General features: G+C 35.5%; 1 protein-coding gene across 7 annotated transcripts in view; it reads left to right on the top strand.

The window, feature by feature from the left end:
* Nucleotides 1–21,476, top strand: part of CCDC138 (coiled-coil domain containing 138) — a 103,167-nt gene that overhangs the window by 16,754 nt on the left and 64,937 nt on the right. For all 7 annotated transcript variants that reach the window (XR_009217242.1, XM_058534329.1, XM_058534328.1 and 4 more), the window contains exons 7-10: nucleotides 1,097–1,216; nucleotides 5,891–5,968; nucleotides 6,081–6,188; nucleotides 7,781–7,945. Coding sequence is in view for 6 of the 7 variants with exons in the window: in XM_058534329.1 (XP_058390312.1) it covers nucleotides 1,097–1,216; nucleotides 5,891–5,968; nucleotides 6,081–6,188; nucleotides 7,781–7,945 (471 nt within the window). In the remaining variant the exon portion in view is untranslated. The remainder of the gene's footprint in view (nucleotides 1–1,096; nucleotides 1,217–5,890; nucleotides 5,969–6,080; nucleotides 6,189–7,780; nucleotides 7,946–21,476) is intronic.

Here is a 21,476-nt window from a genome sequence, read left to right as displayed (position 1 = left end):
AACCTGGGCTGCTGAAGTGGAGCACACCAAACTTAACCACTCTGCCACAGGGCTGGCCCCCGTAAGGTGTTTTTAGTATCTTGTGATTGTGGAAAAATTTGGACAATGAGAATGTTAACCTAATTTTTAAAATACTGTATTTGTGACTATACCCTAAGTTATTTAAGGAACCATTTAATGTAATAATAAAATTACATACAGCTAATTTTTTCAGATGATTGACTTTTAAACAGGGCAAGAGAGAGAATGGTTGGATTCTCAGAGGTCTCCATCCTAGTTTTATGCTTGATTTTTTTCTCTTTAGATTTGTCATCTGCTATTCTCGTTAAGTATAAAGATAACTACTTTACTTTAATGGACCTCTGTGATTACTTGGAAGAAGGAAATTAATTCAATTTCTTGATTTCCTATAGAAACTTGCTTGTTTTAATACATCATGAATAAAATGAGAGTAAAAGGTAGAAGAAACTATAAGTATTCACACTTTAACTCTAAAAGGTGCTATCTCATTTAAATGTAATTAGAGGAGAAATTGATTTGAATCATTTATAAAACTATAAATGATTATAAGGAGAGTCAAATAGTTTGGGGCTCAGAGAAATTTTATTATGTATTTAAATTTTTTGAGATGTAGAACAGTTTTAGCTACTTTATGAGAACAAGAAATTAGTGTGTTCTGTCTGTGGAATATTGCTTCTACTCCTCAAGGGTAACTGAAACTTTAAATTCTAATCTATAAAGCTATGCATAGCTTTCTTGAAAAAGAGCAGAAATCCTTCATTGTTTTATCACTCCATGATATCAGATAGAAATTATTTTAGTGAGTTTCTAAGCAGAAGCAGAAAATAGCCTTATTGCTACTTAATTTGTATAGTATGTTTTAATAGGTATTTAACAAATGCTTTTGATGTTTTCTTATTACTTTGGTTGATTACACAGTTGTTATAATTTGCAATATTAATCATGTATGCTTAAATACACTGATTAAAGTCCTTGTGATTCAAGGAGTTCTAATTTTTAATTAATTTATGTTCAGTAGCATTAGTGACATGGAATCCTTATTTAATTTTTAGATCAGATTTTTTTTCCTTCCTAGCAACATGTTGCAGAAGTTGAGCACTTAACCGAAGTTCTTAAGGAAAGAAATAAAGAAAGCAAGAGGCTAAGGTCCTCTTTTGATGCGTTGAAAGAATTGAATGATAACTTGAAAAAACAGGTAAGACCTATTTTAATATATATTAGATTATAAGACATTATTAGAACTGTATAGTTTATATTTAATAAATTATAAGTCAAAGTCTTAGAACATAATGGCTAGAGAAATTTTTGATTTAACTTTATTTGTTAGCTTTGTTATAAAATACTTCCAAATATAGATAAAGTATTCCTAAGGTCTTTGTTTCTCATCATCTGTTCTGGCAACCAGCTGAGATGTTGGGCAATTTGAAATTTTTTTAAATATAAGAGCAATTACTAGATTGAAAGCAAGCAGAACATAAAACCTGATATCCTGAGGACCTGATATCCTGAGGACTTTTAGGCGTTAATTTCTAGCTATAGTACTTCTTTTAACTGCTGTTACACACCATTGCTTATTTAACATTTATTTTCTAAGTATCTATTATAGGCTAGGCACTCTGTACTAGAAGAAAGCCTTCACATTGCTTATAGACTCCTGAGTATAGATTGATATCAGAGTGTACTGGAACTATTTATTTATATAGATGGTGTAATTTAAGTCAGTACTTAATAATACTAAAGTTGCATAACAGAAATATTTTCGTGAGTTCTGTCTTTTTTTTTTTACTTCCCTTTGCCACCTTTTGACTAAAAGATGTGAAAGTGAAGGAATATGTGGAAGAGGGACAGGAGAATGATTGTGTGTGTATTTGTGTGGGGAAGAGAAGTAGATGAGCAGAAATTGGGGTAAACATAGTCACTTTAAAAATTAAAGCCTTGAGCTGGAAAACTTTATGGATTCTAAAATGTAATTAAGCTCAGACTCGCAGAGATAATTTGCCTCCTGGAATTCCTTAGCTAGCTGTGTGTTCCTCTCTGTTTCTGCTTTTGATCTCCTGTAGTCACTACTTGATATAAGCTTTCTCCTTGACAGTGATAACTAGGTACTCTGTTTCCCACTTAATCTGATTCTTTAGCTTCCCTGAATTCATTTATGACCTCCGACAGTTGGAATATGACTTTGACTTACTGTTGTCTGGAAGCCTGCCTTTCCCTGGAAAGATTACTTTTTCCCATCACGATCTTAATCTAGCACTCTTTTTTTGATAAGGGCTTCTTTAATTGTTAGCAAAGGTACATTGTTGCCCATACCTCTTAGGTTTATATAATCCTTAACAATTTTGCATGTGTTTGCATGAGTATGTGGTAATTGGAGTGATAAATAAAAGCATTATTAAGTGATTGCACCTTTTTTTTTTTTTTTTGAGGAAGATCAGCCCTGAGCTAACATCCATGCTAATCCTCCTCTTTTTGCTGAGGAAGACCGGCTCTGAGCTAACATCTATTGCCAGTCCTCCTCCTTTTTTTCCCCAAAGCCCCAGTAGATAGTTCTATGTCGTAGTTGCACATCCTTCTAGTTGCTGTATGTGGGACACGGCCTCAGCATGGCCGGAGAAGTGGTACATCGGTGCGCGCCCGGGATCTGAACCCAGGCCGCCAGTGGCAGAGCGCATGCACTTAACTGCCAAGCCACGGGGCTGGCCCCAATTGCACCTATTGATAATTGGATTTATGACCTAGTGTGTCAAAACTGAAAGACTTTGGGAGAAACTCTTTGGTACCAAGTGACAGAATGCTTTTTTATGGTTACTTTGTTTAGTGTAGATCAGGGGTCAGCAAATGTTTCCTGTTGAGGACTAGATAGTAAATATTTGGGGCTCTGTAGACCATAGTGTCTCTATCACAATGACTCAACTCTGCTATCTTAGTGCAAAAGCAGCTGTAGGCAATAAGTAAGTGAATGAGCATGGCTGTGTTCTAATAAGACCTTAGAAAATTAGGCAGTGGTCAGATTTGGCCCATGGTCTATAGTTTGCCAACTTCTGACATGATAAATGATATATACTTTGAAATTGCTAAATAAAAAGGTAAATTATTTTTGTGACTGACTTACATAGTTATTTATGATATCACTGGATATAAACAAACTTCCTTTAATAATAATAATAGTAAAACATTTCCCATTAAGTCTTGCCAAGCTGAGGAGACAAGGATTAATGTTCAGGACTCATCCGGGGAGAGAGTCCTAGTGAACATCTCAGGCTCTCAGTTGAAAGCGGTAGGTTTGCATCCTAGGAAAAGGTGAATTAGAACTAGGTAGAACCCTTCTCAAACTGAAACCTGGCCGTAACTGATCTCAGTTGCTGATCAGATCACTCTGGTAGGTAAATACCTACCAGAGGAAAGGATGAGCCCTCTCTGAAAGAAGATATTATGTGTATAAAAAATTATAATTTTTTTCTGTCATTCTATACAAAATTAAGCATATTAAAAGACACAGAATCACATGACTAAATATGAAGAGACGAAAGCCAGACAGTATGAACATACCTGCAGATGATTCAGATTTTAGAGTTAATAGGCAATGACTTTAAAATACTTATTAATATGTGCAAGAAAGTAAGAAAAATGAGAACTTCATTAGAGAATTAAAATACATAAAAAGGGATTAAATTGAAATTCTAAAGCTGAAAAATACACTAATTACCAATGAATGAGTTTAACAACAGATGAGACACAGCAGAAGACAGGATTAGTGAACTGGAAGATAGTTTCATAAAAAGTCTTTAAATGAAAACGTTGAGTGGAGAAGAATGGAAAATTCATAAAAGAGGCATGTGGGACATAGTTACCAAGTTTAACATGGGAGTTCCAAAAAGATTTCATAGGGCAAAAACAAAATATGTGAAGAGAGAATAGCCAAGAATTTTCCAAAACTGGTGAAAGATGCCAATCTACGGATTTAAGAAGTTACGTTAACTCTAAGCAGGATAAATATTGAGGAAAACCATACATAGGCACACTATTCTAAGACTGCTGAAAACTTTAGATAAAGATAAAATCTTAAAAGTTGTCAGAGAAAAATAAGACACCTTCAAAGAAGGAATAATAAGACTCATCATAGCTGACTTTTAAGGAGAACTATCATGTACCTTAAACATAAATAGAAAAAGAGACAAAAACTCCCCTTCTTGTTGTATGAGGCCAGCATAATCTTGAAACTAAACCTGTCAAGAACAGTACAAGAGAAGAAAAATGCAAACCAGTCTTTCATGAATATAGATGCAAAAATTTTAAAAAGCAGCAAAGTGAATCCAGTGGTACATAAAAAGGATAATACAACTAAGTGGATTTAGTACAGGAATACAAGGGTGGTTTATCATTTGAAAATTAACGTGTTATCTGATAAAAGGAGAAAAATCGTATTATAATTTCTGTTGATATAAAATTCAACACCAACTCATGATAATAACTAGTAATAGAAGAGAACTTCTTAATTCTAATACAGTTGTCAGTGCCATCGAATTGATTCTGACTCCTAGCAACCCTGTGGACAGCAGAGCGGAACTCTGCCTGTTTTTTTTTGCACCGTCCTCTCGCCTTCTGGCACTGTATCAGACAATGCTCCACTGCTTTTCAAAGGGTTTTCATGGCCAATTTTTCAGAAGTAGGTGACCAGGTCCTTCTTTCTAGTATGTCTTAGTCTGGAAGCTCCTCTGAAATCCATCCACCCTGGGTGACCCTGCTGGTATTTGAAATACCGGTGGCATAGCTTTCAGCATCACAGCAATACACTGCCGCCATAGTATGATAACCATCTGATGGGTGGTATGGTTCCCTGACTGGGAGACAAACCCAGGCCAAGGTGGTGAGGGTGATGAATCTTAACTGCTAGACCACCAGGGCTGGCTTCTAATAGAATATCTACAAAAACAAAGAAAAAACCTCAGAATATCTGCAAGAAGAAATCCAAAACCAAAATCATACTTAATGTAAGTTATTGAAATCTTTTCCCTCTGAGATCAGAACAAAATAAAGGTGCTTACTGTTACTATTTCTGTTGAACATTGTACTGAAAGTCCTAGTCAATGCAATCAGGAAAAAAAAAAAGTAAGGATCGGAAAAGAAGAAAAATCATCCACAGATGACATGATTATGTACCTATGTACATAGTTACCTGAACCAGTATACGGATTGTTGTTAGAATTAAGCAAATTTAGGGGAATCTTTGGATGTAAGTTCAATATACAGAAATCAACTGTATTTCTATACACCAACAATAATCAAATAGTAAATGTTATTTACTGAAATATACCATAGGTAGTAACATCAAAAAACATTAGCTATCTGGGAATAAATCTCAAGAAAGATGTGCAAAACGTACACAGAAAAGTATAAAACATTATTAAAAGAAAATAAAGATGACCTAAATAAATTGAAGGACGTGTTATGTTTATGGATGGGAAGACTCAATATTGTAAAGATGTCAGTTCTTCCCAAATTAATATGTACATTTAATCCAATCCCAATAATTTATTATATTGCATACTTAAATCATTTGTACACTTTTCTGTTACGTACATTGTAGTTAAATAAAAACTTCAATTGAAAGACATTTCTCCTTAAAATGTATACTTGTAAGATGTTAGGAGACTTGCAAAATTTTCATAGAATGAAGTAAACTTCCTTAGATACCATTAATGTTTTAGGGACAAATGATGATTCTAGCTGTAATCTTCTTTAATCATGAATGCTACCTCTGTTTTGTTACGTCGCTTGGTTATGCAGACTAGATAGTAGATTTGGGAAACCTTTAGTATGAAATGAGCTTAAAGTTTATACTGAAATATCTAACATTTTCCTACTTTAGTTAAATGAAGTAAGTGAAGAAAACAGGAAGATGGAGATTCAGGCTAAAAGAGTTCAAGCTCGTTTAGATAATTTACAGGTAAGTTGCCTACTCTTCTCTTGGAACACAAGTGAATTTTAAAATGCTTGTCTTTGGATTTTCTCACTTTTAGTGTAATTGTTCTTTAATTCATGAATATGTACTGTTGCAGAGGAAATACGAGTTTATGACCATACAGAGATTGAAAGGAAATTCCCATGCTGCTCATGAAATGAAGAGTTTAAAGCAAGAAAAAGTACTAGTTTCAAAAACTTATAAGGTATGATATGATTGAAAATTTCTCCAATGGAAAGCCAGGAAATTTTCTCTTTGTTCTTTAATCTTTTTCTTACATTTAGCAAACATTATTTTTGGTATGAAAAGATTAACTATAATAACTCCTTTACAGAGAAATATCTGTATAATATTTCAAATATGCTTTTATTTGCAAAACAAATCAGAGTATTTCAGCAGTGTTTCAGACACAGTAACACTGACAAATCACAGAAACTTAAGCTTAATAACAGCTTTATTGTTCATTGTGTTTCGAGATACCACAAGCCTTCAGTGTTACTTTTCTATCAAGACTGCAAAGCTTCCCTGAATGGGCTCCATTCATTTTTTTTTTCTCTAGGAATTTTTTTACTTTGAGGTATAAATTATGTATAGTAACATAAAGCACAGATCCTTAAGTGTACAGTTTGATCAGTTTTGACAAATGCCTGCACTCATATAACCTACAACTAGATATAGAACATTTCCATCACCCTAGAAAGTTCTCTCATGTTGCTTCCCAGTTCTTTCCTACAAGAAGTTGTTGTTGATCTGATTTCTAGTACTGTAAATTAATTTTGCCTATTTTAGAACTTTGGTTAATGGAATTGTACAGTATGTACTCATTTGTGTAAGGCTTATTTTGCTCATCATAATGTTGGCTGTATCAGTAGTTTGTTTCTCTCAGTAGTGTTCTGTTGTATAAATATATCACAGTTTGTTTATCCATCCTTCTGTTGATAGACATCTGAGCTCTTTCTGGTTTTTGTCTATTATGAATAAGGCTGCTAAGAATATTCGTGTACAAGGCTTTTTGTGCACATCTGTTTTCATTTCTCTTGGGAACATAACCAAGTTATCTGCTTAATGTTGCCTTTGTATTAATTTGCTTTTATATTTCTCTGTCTTTTCAAATTTTTAAAAAAATAATTAAACCTAGCATAGTTCCCTGCCTAAGGTAGATGTGTGATAAGTGTTGAATTAAATTGACCAAAAGTGATTTTAAGGGTTACTAAAATCAGTCTGAGTGTATATATTTTTTTGTGGCATTTTGTTCTTATTTTTTTGTGGCATTTTGTTCTTATTTTTTTCTCCTCCCATTTTGGTAGACTCTCAGAAAACAAGGTCTCCAGGAAAAAATTTTCATATCCTCTTTATTGAATGTTTGGGAAGAAGAAAATATGAAGTTCCATAATGGAGATTGTTTAGCTTTTGAAACCTGTAAATTTGTTAAGATCTTTTAGTTATGGTGTTCATCCTCTTGAGTTAAGGCCAATTTTACTTTTCTGTGTTATCAAAATTGGAAAAAGAATTTTCATGAAAATTCTCTAGTAATAAGGTGCAGCTCTTTCAATTTCTTTATTGTGATGGGTTTTCCAGCCTTCTCGCAGCCAGCGTTTAACATGTGTCTAACGTTAATTGGAGATATTTGATTTGAAATTTCTTTTGTTTGGAAATGCGTTGTCATTCAATATATATTTTAGTGAAGTGCTTTAGGTAAATTATTTTATAATCACTTACCAAATTTAAAGCTTGCTTTTTAAGTTTTCATGAGGTTGTGAACTGAAATAAATGTGTGATTTAATTTTTTACATGTAGGTCCCACTTAATGCACAAGTTTATGAACTTTTAACTGTCTTCATGGACTGGATTTCAGATCACCACCTTAGCAAATTGAAAAATGAAGAGTATGGAATTGATGGTGAAAAGTCGTTACTCAAATTTGCTTCTGAGAGAAGTGATATTCAGGAGAAGTGTTTGAAGGTTTGTTTTTTAATTGAAATATATGACTGAGTAGATGTGAAGATTAAAAAAGAGAAAAAAATATTGAAAGTATTTTTGATAGAAAATTGACCATACCGGGGCCGGCCCAGTGGCATAGCCATTAGGTTCGTGCGTTCTGCTTCGGTGGCCCGGGGTTCGCAGGTTCAGATCCCGGGCGCAGACTGACGTACGGCTTGTCAAGCCATGCTGTGGCAGCGTCCCATGTAGAAGTGGAAGAAGATGGGCATGGATATCAGGCCGATATTCCTCAGCAAAAAGATGAAGATTGGCAACAGATGTTAGCTCAAGGCTAATCTTCCTCACAAAAAAAAGAAAAAGAAAATTGACCATACCAATGGTCATTTTAGAAAATATTTATTTTAGACTTAATTAAAATTAATTCATACTTATATTTTTCTTAACATGATGGGGATCAGAAACTAAAAACCTACTCCAAGAAGGGCAAAGTAGTTAGTTGTATATTAGAGTTGGGCAAATAATCAGTTGGTATGAACACTTCCTGATACACACCATTTTAGGATTCAGTTCCCACTAAAATAATTTTATTTTGCCTTTTGTCGTGATGGGATAAAAAGTCTGTTTTCAAGGGGCTTCTCATTAACAAAGAGAAATGACTATTTGTTAAATTACAGGCATTAATTTGGATATTGGTACTCATGATTTCTAGTTAGTATAAATGGTCATTAGAGATTGACAGTTATATGTCACAAGAAATACATTAAAACTTTGAAGAATAGACATCTAAAGTTGTTTGGTTTAATGTTTTCGGAAACAATTTCATGATTATTAAATATAGGCCAGGGTTTCATTTTGGGAAATTATTTCAGTTTTCATCTTTACCTAAAATGTTTCTTCTAAATGCCTTTTGTGCTAGGCAGAATAATGGCCCCCAAGATGTTCATATAATCCCTGGAACTTGTCAATAAGTTATGTTACACATGGCAAAAGTGAATTAAGATTACTAATTAGCTGACCTTCAAATAGATATTAAAAAGGATTAGCTAGGTGAGCCCAGTAATCACATGAGCTCTTTAAACCAGACAAAAGAGGCAGAAGAGTATGTCAGAGATTCAGCCCATCCTTGCTGGCTTTGAAGATGGAGGAAGAGGGCCATTAGCCAAGGAATGTGGGTCAGCTAGGAATTACCCTCAGCTGACAGTCAGTAAGAAAACAGAGATCTCAGTCCTACAACCACAAGGAAGTGAATGCTGCCAGCAACTTATGAATGAGCAAAAATGTGGATCCTCCCCAGCCTCCAGAAAGGAACACAGCTCTGCTGACACCTTGATTTTTAGCTAGTTGAGACTCAAATCAGACTTCTGACCTGTAGAACTGTAAGATAATAAATTTGTGTTATTTAAACCAGTAAGATTGTGGTAATTCGTTACTGCAGCAATAGGAAACAAATAAACCTTTGTTTAGAATTTTGTCTCTTTTAGCACCTATATCAACTGTTCTGTCTATATCTAGCCTTACTTTGGAAGTAGCTGCTAATTAGGAGGACCTGCAGTATTAAAGTCATGTACAGAAATTCTCTTGTTAGAACTGGATGTAATAGGGCAGTCTTAGGGTATTAAGGCTAAAAATTGGCAATTTTAACAAATGGGATATGGATCGTGTAATATTCTGTTTTTATATCAGATTAATGGCATAAGAGAAGAATATTTAGCATGTGTTTGGCACAGCATTCTTTTTAATCATCCTTAAATACAGGATTTTTTTTACTTATTGTAGACTAATTTTTGTTGAGCCTAGATCCTTAACTAAAATATTATTTTCAATTATGATTACTAATACATTAATAAAGGTAAAGTGATCTTAAAGCTTATGAATAGCCTTCTTAATAGAAAAGAGAAGGATAAATAGTATCAAATTAATTACTTAATTGAATATACTTGTGGCCAACACAAGCAAATATTGAGATTTTTTAAGGAATATATACAATTTGGGATTTTAAAATAATGCAGCCTTTTTTTTGAAACTTTTCTGTAACAACATTATTGTATGAATCACTTTGCCAGCCACTATATATATTTTAAGAATATTAGTGTAACTCAAAATATTTTTGCAAAATAATCTCTTCACAAATTATCTTTGGAAATTTCTGACACATTTTGTTGTATATTTTATCACAATTGTGGACCATTATCATTTGAGAATGGAATTAATATTTAAAAACACAAAAAGCCATTGGGGACTAAATATGGTATATTAGGTAGATGATCAAACTGGGTATACCTATAAGACTGAATTTCTTGTGTGACTCAAAAACAGATAGGTGGAATGTTTTCAAAGAAATTGAGAAAAAAGTAATTCATTGCAACCCAAAGTGGAATCTGCTGAGATGTGTTACAACTAACTAATGGTTGAAAAAATATCTGTAGAAGATTGATGTCAACAAGATGGCAGACGAGGAAGGGCTAGGCCCTTGTTCCTCCATGGAGACACCAAGTTAACAATACTGTGCAAACCAGAACACGTTTGTGAGAATACTAGAGACCAGTTGAGAAGCTGCAGCACTCGGGCCAACACATGACCAGGAAGACACTCTATCAAAAGGGGTAGGAAAGTTTCTGGAATTTTGAATGCCTGTGCCCCTTCCGGCATAGCACAGTGCAGTCAGGAGGAAACACTCCTACACCATGGCTCCTCCCTTTGGAAGAAACATGAGTGGACCGTGTGTCCAACATTTTAGCTTGTTGGGGCTGGCTGCAGGATTGATTTCTGTTTCGTCTGACTTAGAGTGCTGACAAGAACTGTGGCATAGTTTGGAAGCCACAGAAAATAGATGTGAGTGCCGCAGTACATTTGAGCTGCATAGATCTGCACTTCCACAGGCAGATGCCAGGGGGAGAAAGAGATTACGGGCTCAGGAGAAGAAATAGACAAGCCACGTCAGAAATTAAGACAGTTAAAAGCACACACAAGCCCAGTGAAGACACCATCCATAGAAAAGTTTTGAGAGGTCCCAGAACTGCTAGCAGGGCTGATTGGTGAGGGTCTTCCTTTGCATGAAGTCAGTCATAAAATCATAAAAGTGGTGGGTTTTTTTAAATGCCCAAATCAAAAAAAGATCACAAAGGATACCAAGAAAAAGGAAGAATCAGAAGAACAAAACAAAGCTTCAGAAGCTGACCATAAAGAAATGCAGATCTCTTAACTTCTGCATAAAGAATCTAAAAACTCTTTTAAAGATGTTAAATGAGCTAAAAGAGAACACAAATATACAGCTAAGCAAAATCAGGAAAACGATGCATGAGCAAATGGAAAATATCAACGAATAAAAATTATAAGAACCAAATTCTGGAGCTGAAGAATACAATAATTGAACTGAAAAATTCACTAGGGAGGCTCCACAGCAGACTTGATCAGACAGAAGAAAGAAACAGCAAAGATGAAGACAGGTTATTTGAAGTCATCAAGTCAGAGGAGCAAAAAGAAAAAAAAAGAAAAGAGAGAATAAGGGACTTATGGGACATTGTCAAGTCTACTAAGTAGACTAATATACAAACTATGGGAGACCCAGAAAGAGAAGAGAGAAAGCAGCAGAGAGATTTTTTGAATAAATAATGCCCGAAAACTTCCCAAATCTGAGAACTAAGTGGACATACGAATTCAGGAAGCTCAACAACCTCTAAATAGGATAAACCTAAAAAGACCCACCCTGAGACAGATTATAATCAAACCTCCAAAAGTCAAAGATAGAGTCTTGAAATCAGCAAGGGAAAAGCAACTTTTCACATACAAGTGAGCTTCTATGAGAATATAAGCGGATTTCCCAGCAGAAACTTTGCAGTCCTGAAGGCGATAGAATGAAAAAACCACTAACCAAGAATATAACATCTGGCATAACAGCAATTCATCAATTACAATTTAAGTTTTCCTACCCCAGTACTGATTCCAGCTGATGTTTTTGCACCTGGACTTTTGTGTGTTAAGCTGTGGTTCTTTGTATTTGCCTCTCTCTCCAATTTTTGGGGCAGTAGTTTGCCCTTTAATGTCAATTCTTTGATGGATCTAAGAGGAGTTATTTTCAGTTTGATGAGTTTTGTTCTTGTGTGGAGAAGAGTGGTAACTTCCAAGCTTCTTACGTGCTGGACCGAAAACCACAAGTTTGTTCTTTTTTAAGGTAATTTCCCTCCCTGATTTTAAAAGTAGTATATATGTCCCTTGTAAAACATTTTGAAAATATAGAGAAGTACAAGAAGAAATTTAATAATTCCACCAATCCCTGACCATCCTTTATCACATATAAATATTTTTCATGTCATTAAGTATTCTTTACAGATCATTATTAATGACTGTGTTGTACTATCATTTGCATTCTATATCAAATTCAGTGAAATTAGGCTAATGTCCCAAATTCTTCACTGAAACTACTTAGTAGTGGTCACCATAGACAGCTTCTTTTTAGCAAATCCGGTGAACTCTTTTGTATCCTCTTGTAAGATAACCTTTTTACACCATTTACACTATTGACCACTTGGGTTGTTATAAAACTTTCCTGCCTTAGGAATGGTGTTATCACTGTCCCCTGGTTTTCCTCCTAGGTCATAGCAGGAAAGTTCCTTTCACATTGTTCTGTTGGATCATCCTCTACTATTTGCTAGTCCTATACTTTTTCATTCATTCAACAAATATTTATATGTAAGGTACTCTTAGGCTGTTACTCTTTAAATATTGGTATTTTCTTCAGAATTCTGACCTTTGCCCTCATCTTGGGCTATACACTCTCCCAGAGTACCCTCATCTAGTTCTAGGGCTTTGATGTCACGTATATTCTTCAGACTTCTGAGTTTTTATCTCCATCTTGCTTATTAAGAAATTGCATTCTTGTATTGCTGGATCCCAAACCAGGCTCATTTCCTTCTGTTCAGACCCAGTCCTTCTCCTGTATTTCCTCTTGTAGTAAAGGACTTTGTTACCTATTACCCAAGCCCCTGGGAGTTAGCCAAGCCAATAATCTAGGAGTAATTTTCCACTCTTCTTTTTCCTCATCCTACACATCCTTGTGCTGAACAATCCTAGTCAGATCTCCTTTCTAAATAACACACATATTTCATCCTTTCTCTATTCCAGCTGCCAGTGCCTTAGTTCAGGCTGTCATCCATTCTCACCCACACCTTTTCTTTTTCTTCTTATGGTAAATTTCTAAAACAGAAGTAAAACAGCCATTACTCCAATACTAATTATCAACTCATGGCCACCACTATATTTTTCTTTCACCTACACTCTACCCATTTGCTTCCATTCCCACCCCATCACCTAGACTTTTAAGGTACTCCTGCCTGACCTTTCATTCTCCGCTTTAGGTCTCCAGTCCATCTTCAGCACTTTTGCCAAAGTGAACATTATAAAATGTAGATCCCTTGCTTAAAACTATTTCCTGTCTCCCTCTTGGTAAGACAACATTCAGACTCTTCCACATGACTATAGAATACCCTGTGATTCCACTCTTGCCTTACTCCAACCTTCCCTCGTATCATACCTCACTCATACTCTGTATTTCAGACATACTCAGCGGCTAAGGCATATCATGTCTACTCCTCCTACTAGTTGTCTGTCTGACAATTACCTACTCATTCTTCAAAGCTTAACTATTAGGAATCACTTCTCCTACAAAGCTTTTACTTACACTATCATATCTTAAGATGTAATTTATCTAGACCATTGGTGCTCAAATTGTGATCCCTAGATGTGCAGCATCAGCATCACTTGGGAACTTGTTAGAAATACAGATTCTATACTTCCATCTAGACCTACTAAATCAGAAACTCCACTGGTGGATCTTAGCACCTGAGTTTTTTTTTTTTCCTTTACCGATGTCATAATAGAGTTTATAACATTGTGAAATTTTAGTTGTACATTATAGTTTGTCAGTCACCATATAAATGTGTCCCTTCACCCCTTGCGCCCACCCCCAAACTCCCTTCCCCCTGGTAACCACCAAACTGTTCTCTCTGTCCTTGTGTTAGTTTATCTTCCACATGTGAGGGAAATCATGTGGTGTTTGTCTTTCTCTGGCTTATTTCGCTTAACATAATACCCTCCAGGTCCATCTGTGTTGTTGCAAATGGGATGATTTTGTCTCTTTTTATGGCTGAGTGGTATTCCATTGTATATATATATACCACGTCTTTTGTATCCAATCATCAGTTGAGGGACACTTGGGTTTCTTCCACTTCTTGGCTATAGTGAATAATGCTGCAACGAACATAAGGATGCATAAGCCTCTTTGGATTGTTGATTTCACATTCTTTGGATAAATACCCAGTAGTGGAATAGCTGGATCATAAGGTATTTCTATTTTTAAATTTTTGAGGACTCTACATACTGTTTTCCATAGAGGCTGCACCAGTTTGTATTCCTACCAGCAGTGAATGAGAGTTCCCATTTCTCCACAACCTCTCCAACATTTGTTATTTTTTGTCTTGGTGATTATAGCCATTCTAACTATAATCTTATAGGGTGTAAGGTGATATCTTAGTGTAGTTTTGATTTGCATTTCCCTGATGATTAGTGATGTTGAATATCTTTTCATGTGCCTATTGGCCATCTGTATATCTTCCTTGGAAAACTGTCTCTTCATGTCCTCTGCCCATTTTTTGATTGGATTGTTTTTTTGTTGTTGAGTTGTGTGAGTTCTTTATATATTGTGGAGAATAGCCCTTTGTCAGGTATATGATTTGCAAATATTTTCTCCCAGCTGGTGGGTTGTCTTTACATTTTGATCCTGGTTTCCTTTGCCTTGCAGAAGCTCTTTAGTCTGATGAAGTCCCACTTGTTTATTTTTTCTTTTGTTCCCCTTGTCCAAGTAGACATGGAATTCGAAAAGATCCCTTTATGGCTGATGACGAGTAGTGTACTACCTATATTTTCCTCCAGGAGTTTTATAGTTTCTGGTTTCACCTTCAAGTCTTTGATCCATTTGAGTTAATTTTTGTGTATGGCGAAAGAAGATGGTCTACTTTGATTCTTTTGCAAGTGGCTGTCCAGTTTTGCCAGCACCATTTGTTGAAGAGACTTTTCTTTCTCCACTGTATGTCCTTAGCTCCTTTATTGAAGACTGGCTGTCCATAGGTGTGTGGTTTTATTTCTGGGCTTTCGCTTCTGTTCCATTGATCTGTGTGTCTGCTTTTGTACCAGTACCAAGCTGTTTTAATTATTATAGCTTTGTAGTATATTTTGAAGTCAAGGATTGTGATGCCTCCAGCTTTGTTCTTTTTTCTCAGGATTCCTTTAGCTATCCGGGGTCTTTTGTTGCCCCATATGAATTTTAGTATTCTTTGTACTGTTTCTGTGAAGTGTCATTGGGATTCTGATTGGGATTGCATTGAATCTGTAGATTGCTTTAGGTAATATGGGCATTTTAACTATGTTTATTTTTCCAATCCATGTGCATGGGATATATTTCCATTTCTTTATGTCATCATCAGTTTATTTCAATAATGTCTTATAGTTTTCATTGTATAGGTCTTTCACTTCCTTGGTTAAATTTATTGCTAGATATTTCATTCTTTTTATTGTGATTGTAAATGGGATTGTATTCTTGACTTCTCTTTCTGTTAGTTCATTATTAGAGTATAGAAATGCAACTGATTTTTGTTAAGTTGATTTTGTACCCTGCAACTTTGCTGTAGTTGATTATTTCTAATAGTTTTCGGATGGATTCTTTAGCGTTTTCCATATATAAATTCATGTTGTCTGCAAAGAGCGAGAGTTTCCCTTCTTCATTGCTATTTGGATTCCTTTTATTCCTTTTTCTTTCCTCTTTGCTCGAGGCAAAACCTCCCATACTATGTTGAATGAGAGTGGCGAGAGTGGACAACCTTTTCTTGTTTCTGTTCTCAGAGGAATGGCTTTCAGTTTTTCCCCATTGAGTATTATGTTGGCTGTGGGTTTGTCATATATGGCCTTAATTATCTTGGGGTACTTTCCTTCTATACCCATTTTATTGAGAGTTTTTATTGTAAATGGATGTTGGATCTTTTCAAATGCTTTCTCTGCATCTATTTAAATGATCATGTGGTTTTTATTCCTCGTTTTGTTAATGTGGTGAATCACATTGATTGATTCGCGGATGTTGAGCTGTCCCTGTGTCCCTGTTACAAATCCCACTTGATCATAGTGTATGATCTTTTTAATGTATTCCTGTATTCGGTCTGGCAATATTTTGTTGAGGATTTTTGCATCTATGTTCATCAGCAATATTGGCCTGTAATTTTCCTTTTTTGTATTGTCCTTGTCTGGCTTTGGTATCAGAGTGATGTTGGCCTCATAGGATGTGTTAGAAAGTGTTCCATCTTACTCTATTCTTTGGAATAGTTTGAGAAGGATAGGTATTAAATCTTCTTTGAATGTTTCATAAAATTCTCCAGAGAAGCCATCTGGTCCTCGGCTTTTATTTTTTGGGAGTTTTTTATTACTGTTTCAATGTCTTTACTTGTGATTGGTCTATTCAGGTTCTCTGTTTCTTCTTAATTCAGTTTTGGTAGGTTGTATGAGTCAAAGAACTTCTTCTAGATTGTCCAATTTGTTGCCATATAGCTTTTCATAGTATTCTCTTATAATCTTTTGTATTTCTGTGATATCCATTGTAATTTCTCCTCTTTCATTTCTAATTTTATTTGAGCCTTCTCTCTTTTTTTCTTGGTGAGTCTGGCTAAGGGTTTGTCAATTTTGTTTATCTTCTCAAAGAACCAGCTCTTTGTTTCATTGATCCTTTCCACTGTTTTTTAGGTTTCAATTTCATTCATTTCTGCCCTAATTTTTATTATTTCCTCCCTTCTGCTGACTTTGGGCATTGTTTGTTCTTTTTCTAATTCTGTTAAGTGTAGTTTAGGATTGCTTATTTGGGATTTTTCTTGTTTGTTAAGGTGGGCCTGTATTGCTATGAATTTCCCTCTCAGGACTGCTTTTGCTGCATCCCATATGAGTTGGTATGGTGTATTTTCATTTTCATTTGTCTCCAGGTATTCTTTGACTTCTCCTTTAATTTCTTCAATGATCCATTGATTGTTCAGTAGCATGTTGTTGAGTCTCGACATCTTTGTCACTTTCCCACTTTCTTTCTTGCAATTGATTTCTATTTTCAAAGCATTATGGTCAGAAAATGCTTGTTATGATTTCAATCTTCTTAAATTTATAGAGGTTTGCCTCATTTCCCAACATATGGTCTATCCTTGAGAGTGTTCCAGGCGTGCTTGAGAAGAATGTGTATTCTGCTGTGTTTGGATGAGTGCTCTCTATGTATCTGTTAAGTCCATGTCGTCTAGTTTTTCATTTAAGTCCACTATTTCCTTGTTGACTTTCTCTCTGGATGATCTATCCATTGATGTAAGTTGGGTGTTAAGATCCCCTACTATTATTGTGTTGTTAATGTCTCCTTTTAGGTTTGTTAATAGTTGCTTTATGTACTTTGGTGCTCCTGTGTTGGGTGCATGTATAAGTGATATGTCTTCTTGGTGGAGTGTCCCTTTTATCATTATATATTGCCCCTGTTTGTCTCTCTTTACCTGTTTTATCTTGAAGTCTATTTTGTCTGATATAAGTATGGCAACCCCTGCTTTCTTTTGTTTGCCATTAACTTGGAGTATTGTCTTCCATCCTTTCACTCTGAGCCTGTGTTTGACTTTAGAGCTGAGATGTTTCCTGGAGGCGGCATATTGTTGGATCTTGTTTTTTAATCCATCCCGCCACTGTGTGTCTTTTGATTGGGGAATTCAATCCACTTACATTTAGAGTGATTATTGATATATGAGGGCTTAATGTTGCTATTTTATTTCTCATTTTCCAGTTCTTCTGCATTTTCTTTGTTTCTCGTCCCGTCTGTTTCAGACTACCAATTCAGTTTTGTAGTTCTGTATGATGGTTTTCTTCATTTTCTCTTTATTTATCATCTGTGTCTCTGTTCTGATTGTTTACTGGTTACCATGAGGTTTGTATAGAAAGTGTCATAGATGAGGTAGTCCATTTTCTGATGGCCTCTTATTTCCTTAGACTAAGTCAATTCCATCCCTTGCCTCTTTGCCTTCTAAGTTATTTTTGTCACAACTTATTCCGTCTCATGTTGAGTTTGTGGTTAAAGTGATGAGGATTATATTTATTTTTGGTGTTTTCCTTCCCTTAATCTTTGATGTTATAATTAAGTGTTTGCTAACCTATTCTGATAGAAAGCTGCAATTGTTCTGATTTTGTCTACCTATTTTTCTCCTTGCTCAAAGCTTTGTATCTCCTTTCTGTTTTTTTTTTCCAAGCATGAGGGCCTTCTTGAGCATTTCTTGTAGTGGGGGGTCTCGTGGCCATGAACTCCCTTAGCTTTTGTTTATCTGGGAAAGTTATTGTTTCTCCATCATATCTGAAGGATATTTTTGCTGGATAGAATATTCTTGGCTGAAAGTTTTTGTCTTTCAGAATTTTGAATATGTCATTCCACTCTCTCCTAGCCTATAAAGTTTCTGCTGAGAAATCCGCTGAGAGCCTGGTAGGAATTCCTGTGTACGTTATTTTATTTATTTATTTGTCTTGCTGCCCTTAATTTTTTTCTTTGTTGTTGAGTTTGGCTAGCTTTACTACTATATACCTTGGAGAGGGTCTTTTTACGTTGATATATTTAGGAGATCTATTGACTTCATTCACTTGTATTTGCAGCTCCTTCCCCAAATTGGGAAGTTCTCAGCTATTACTTCTTTGAACAAGCTCTCTTTTCCTTTTTCCCTCTTTTCTCCCTCTGGAATAGCTATAATCCTTATGTTGCATTTCCTAATTGAGTCGTATATTTCTCGAGAATTTCTTCATTTTTTGCTAGTCTTAGTTTTCTCTCCTCCTCCATCTGCAGCATTTCTTCATTCCTATTCTCTATATTGCTAATTCTTTCCTCCATTTTGTCATCTCTGTTCTTTAAAGGTTACAAATTTTTCTTTATCTCCTCCATTGTTTTTTTCATCTCCAACATTTCTGATTGGTTTTTCTTTATAGTTTCAGTCTCTTTTGTGAACAAGTTCCTGATTTCATTGAATTGTCTATTTGTATTTTCGTGTAACTCATTGAGGTTTTTTATGATAGCTATTTTGGATTCTCTGTGGTTTAGGTTATAAATTTCGTTGTTGACTTCACGATGGATTTCTGGGTGCTTGTCATTTTCCTTCTGGTTTGGAAATTTAATAAATTTTTGCATACTGCTTGAGGGCATGTGTTTATTTTTCTTCATGCTGAAAATATCTGGTCACAGCTTCCACCTGCTGCCACTGGATGGGGGTCAAGAGCTGTGTATTCTGAGCCCACCGTGATCCGCAGGCACTCTGGCCGACTGGTTGTGCTGGAGTGCCATGCAGGGGGAGGAGTGCTTTCTTTCCCCTGCCCAATCCTGGGGGCTTCTTGCTCTCCTCTCGCTCTCTGCTCTCTGCTCTCTGCTCTCCTGGGGTGCTAGCTTGATGAAGATACCCCTGCAACGGTTCCGTCCCCTCCGTATGGGATTTCCCCATGGGCCGTGAGAGAACTTGGGAAGTTAACAGTTTTCCCATGGAAGGCCACCCCTCCCCCCTCTCTCAGAATCACACAGACCTGGAGTTGCTGCCATTGGGGATGGAGAGGAGTTCTCCTTACCTCCTTCCACTTCCTCCAGGGTTTCCAGCACCTCCACCTTCAGATGTAAGGCTGTGTGGGTGTCTCAGACATCTTTTGTGTTGTGTGAATGTCCTCTGTTGGTATATGAACGTCCTTTTTGTTGTATCTTAGGACGGGAGAGTCTACGGGGAAAGCTCACTCTGCCGTGATGCTGACCTAGCACCTGAGTTATAACAAGCCCTTCAGGTGATTCTGTTGCATGCTAAAGTTTGAGAACCATTGATCTATGAAAAGTGAGTTTATTTAGAAGATCTAGGTACTCTTAAATATTTGGGTTTCAGTTACTTCTTCCTGGAGTTTTATGTTTTTTTCCTCGTCTCATTTTTATTTTTGATAACACTCTAAATACTAGGCCTTTTCCTATAATCTTAATCCAAATGTAAATATAGAAGTCCTTTCTTTTCTTTTGAATTTTTCAAAAGATTCAGCCTATTCTTTTGTTCTACTATACATAATAATGGCTCATGTTGTTCTTGGATGGTAAAAGAAGGAATTGTGAACCTTTTCTAAAAGCACTTTTTAAAATTTGTCCTTTAAATTTTTGAGTTTATCTGGTGATTTTTATATTAGATATCTTCTCTTTTATATTAGATACCTCCTTTTTTTCTTTCTTACAATAATAATTTGACATCGAGTTGTCAGAATTGTTATATTAACTAAGAACATTTTCTGGCTTTATTCCCAAGCTATCTGTCAAACTCTGTCAAACTGTAGCTGTCTAATCTTTTAGAAAGTGGGTAGACTAAATTTTAGAGTGGCCCTTCTTAGAGTACAGAATCCTGGCTAAAATGTATCCCAGTTGCTTTTTTGGAAAGTTCCTATCAGATTAAAAAAAATTTTTTTTATTGTAAAATATTCATAAAAGTTACCATGTTGATCATTTTAAAGTGTAAAATTTGGTGACATTAAGTACATTCACATTGTTGTGTAACCATCACTACTATCCATCTCCACAACTTTTTCATCTTCTCAAACTGAAACTCTGTACTCTTTAAACAACAGTACCCCACCACCACCCTTCTCACTGCCGCCAGCCTCTGGTAGCCACCATTCTACTTTCTATCTCTATGAATTTGACTACTCTAGGGATCTCATATACATGGAATCATACAATATTTGGTCTTTTGCCTCTGACATTTATTTCATTTGTAGTGTCAAGTTTCATTCCTGTTGTTGTGTGTGCCAATTTCTTTCCTTTTTAAGACTAAATAATATTCCTTTGTCTATACTTACCATATTTTGTTTACCCATTAATCCATTGATAAACGTTTGGGTCGTTTCCATTTTTTGGCTATTGTGAATAATCTTGCTATGAAAATGGGTGTTTAAATATCTGTTCAAGACTCTGCTTTCAATGTTTTTGAGTATATATCCAAAAGTAGAATTGCTGGGTCATGTGGTAATTCTGTGTTCAGTTTTTTGAGGAGCTGCCATATCATTTTCCACAACAGCTGCACCATTTTACTTTCCCACCAGTGATACATAAGGTTTCCAATTTCTGACATCCTTGCCAATATTTATTTTCTATGTTTTTTTTTATTAGTAGCTATCCTCTTGGGTGTGAAGTGGTATATAATTTTGATTTTGATTTGTGTATCCTTAATGATTAGTGACATTGAGCATCTTTTAATGTGCTTATGGGCCGTTTGTGTATGTTCTTTGGAGAAATACGTATTCAAGTCCTTTGCTCATTTTTTAATCCAGTTTTTTGTTTTTTGTTATTGAATTGTAGGAGTTCTTGACATATTCTGGATGTCAATCCCTTATCAGATACATGATTTGCAAATATTTTTTCTCATTTTGTGAGGTGCTCTTTCACTGTGTTGTGTCCTTTGCTGCACAAAAGTTTTTAATTTTGATGAAGTCCAGTTTATTTATTTTTTTT

The sequence above is a fragment of the Diceros bicornis genome, chromosome 40, assembly GCF_020826845.1.
Source record: "Diceros bicornis minor isolate mBicDic1 chromosome 40, mDicBic1.mat.cur, whole genome shotgun sequence".
Classification (NCBI taxonomy): Eukaryota; Metazoa; Chordata; class Mammalia; order Perissodactyla; family Rhinocerotidae; genus Diceros; species Diceros bicornis.
The sequence above is the reverse complement of the archived record's forward strand: the minus strand, read 5'-3'. Positions and strand labels throughout refer to the sequence as shown.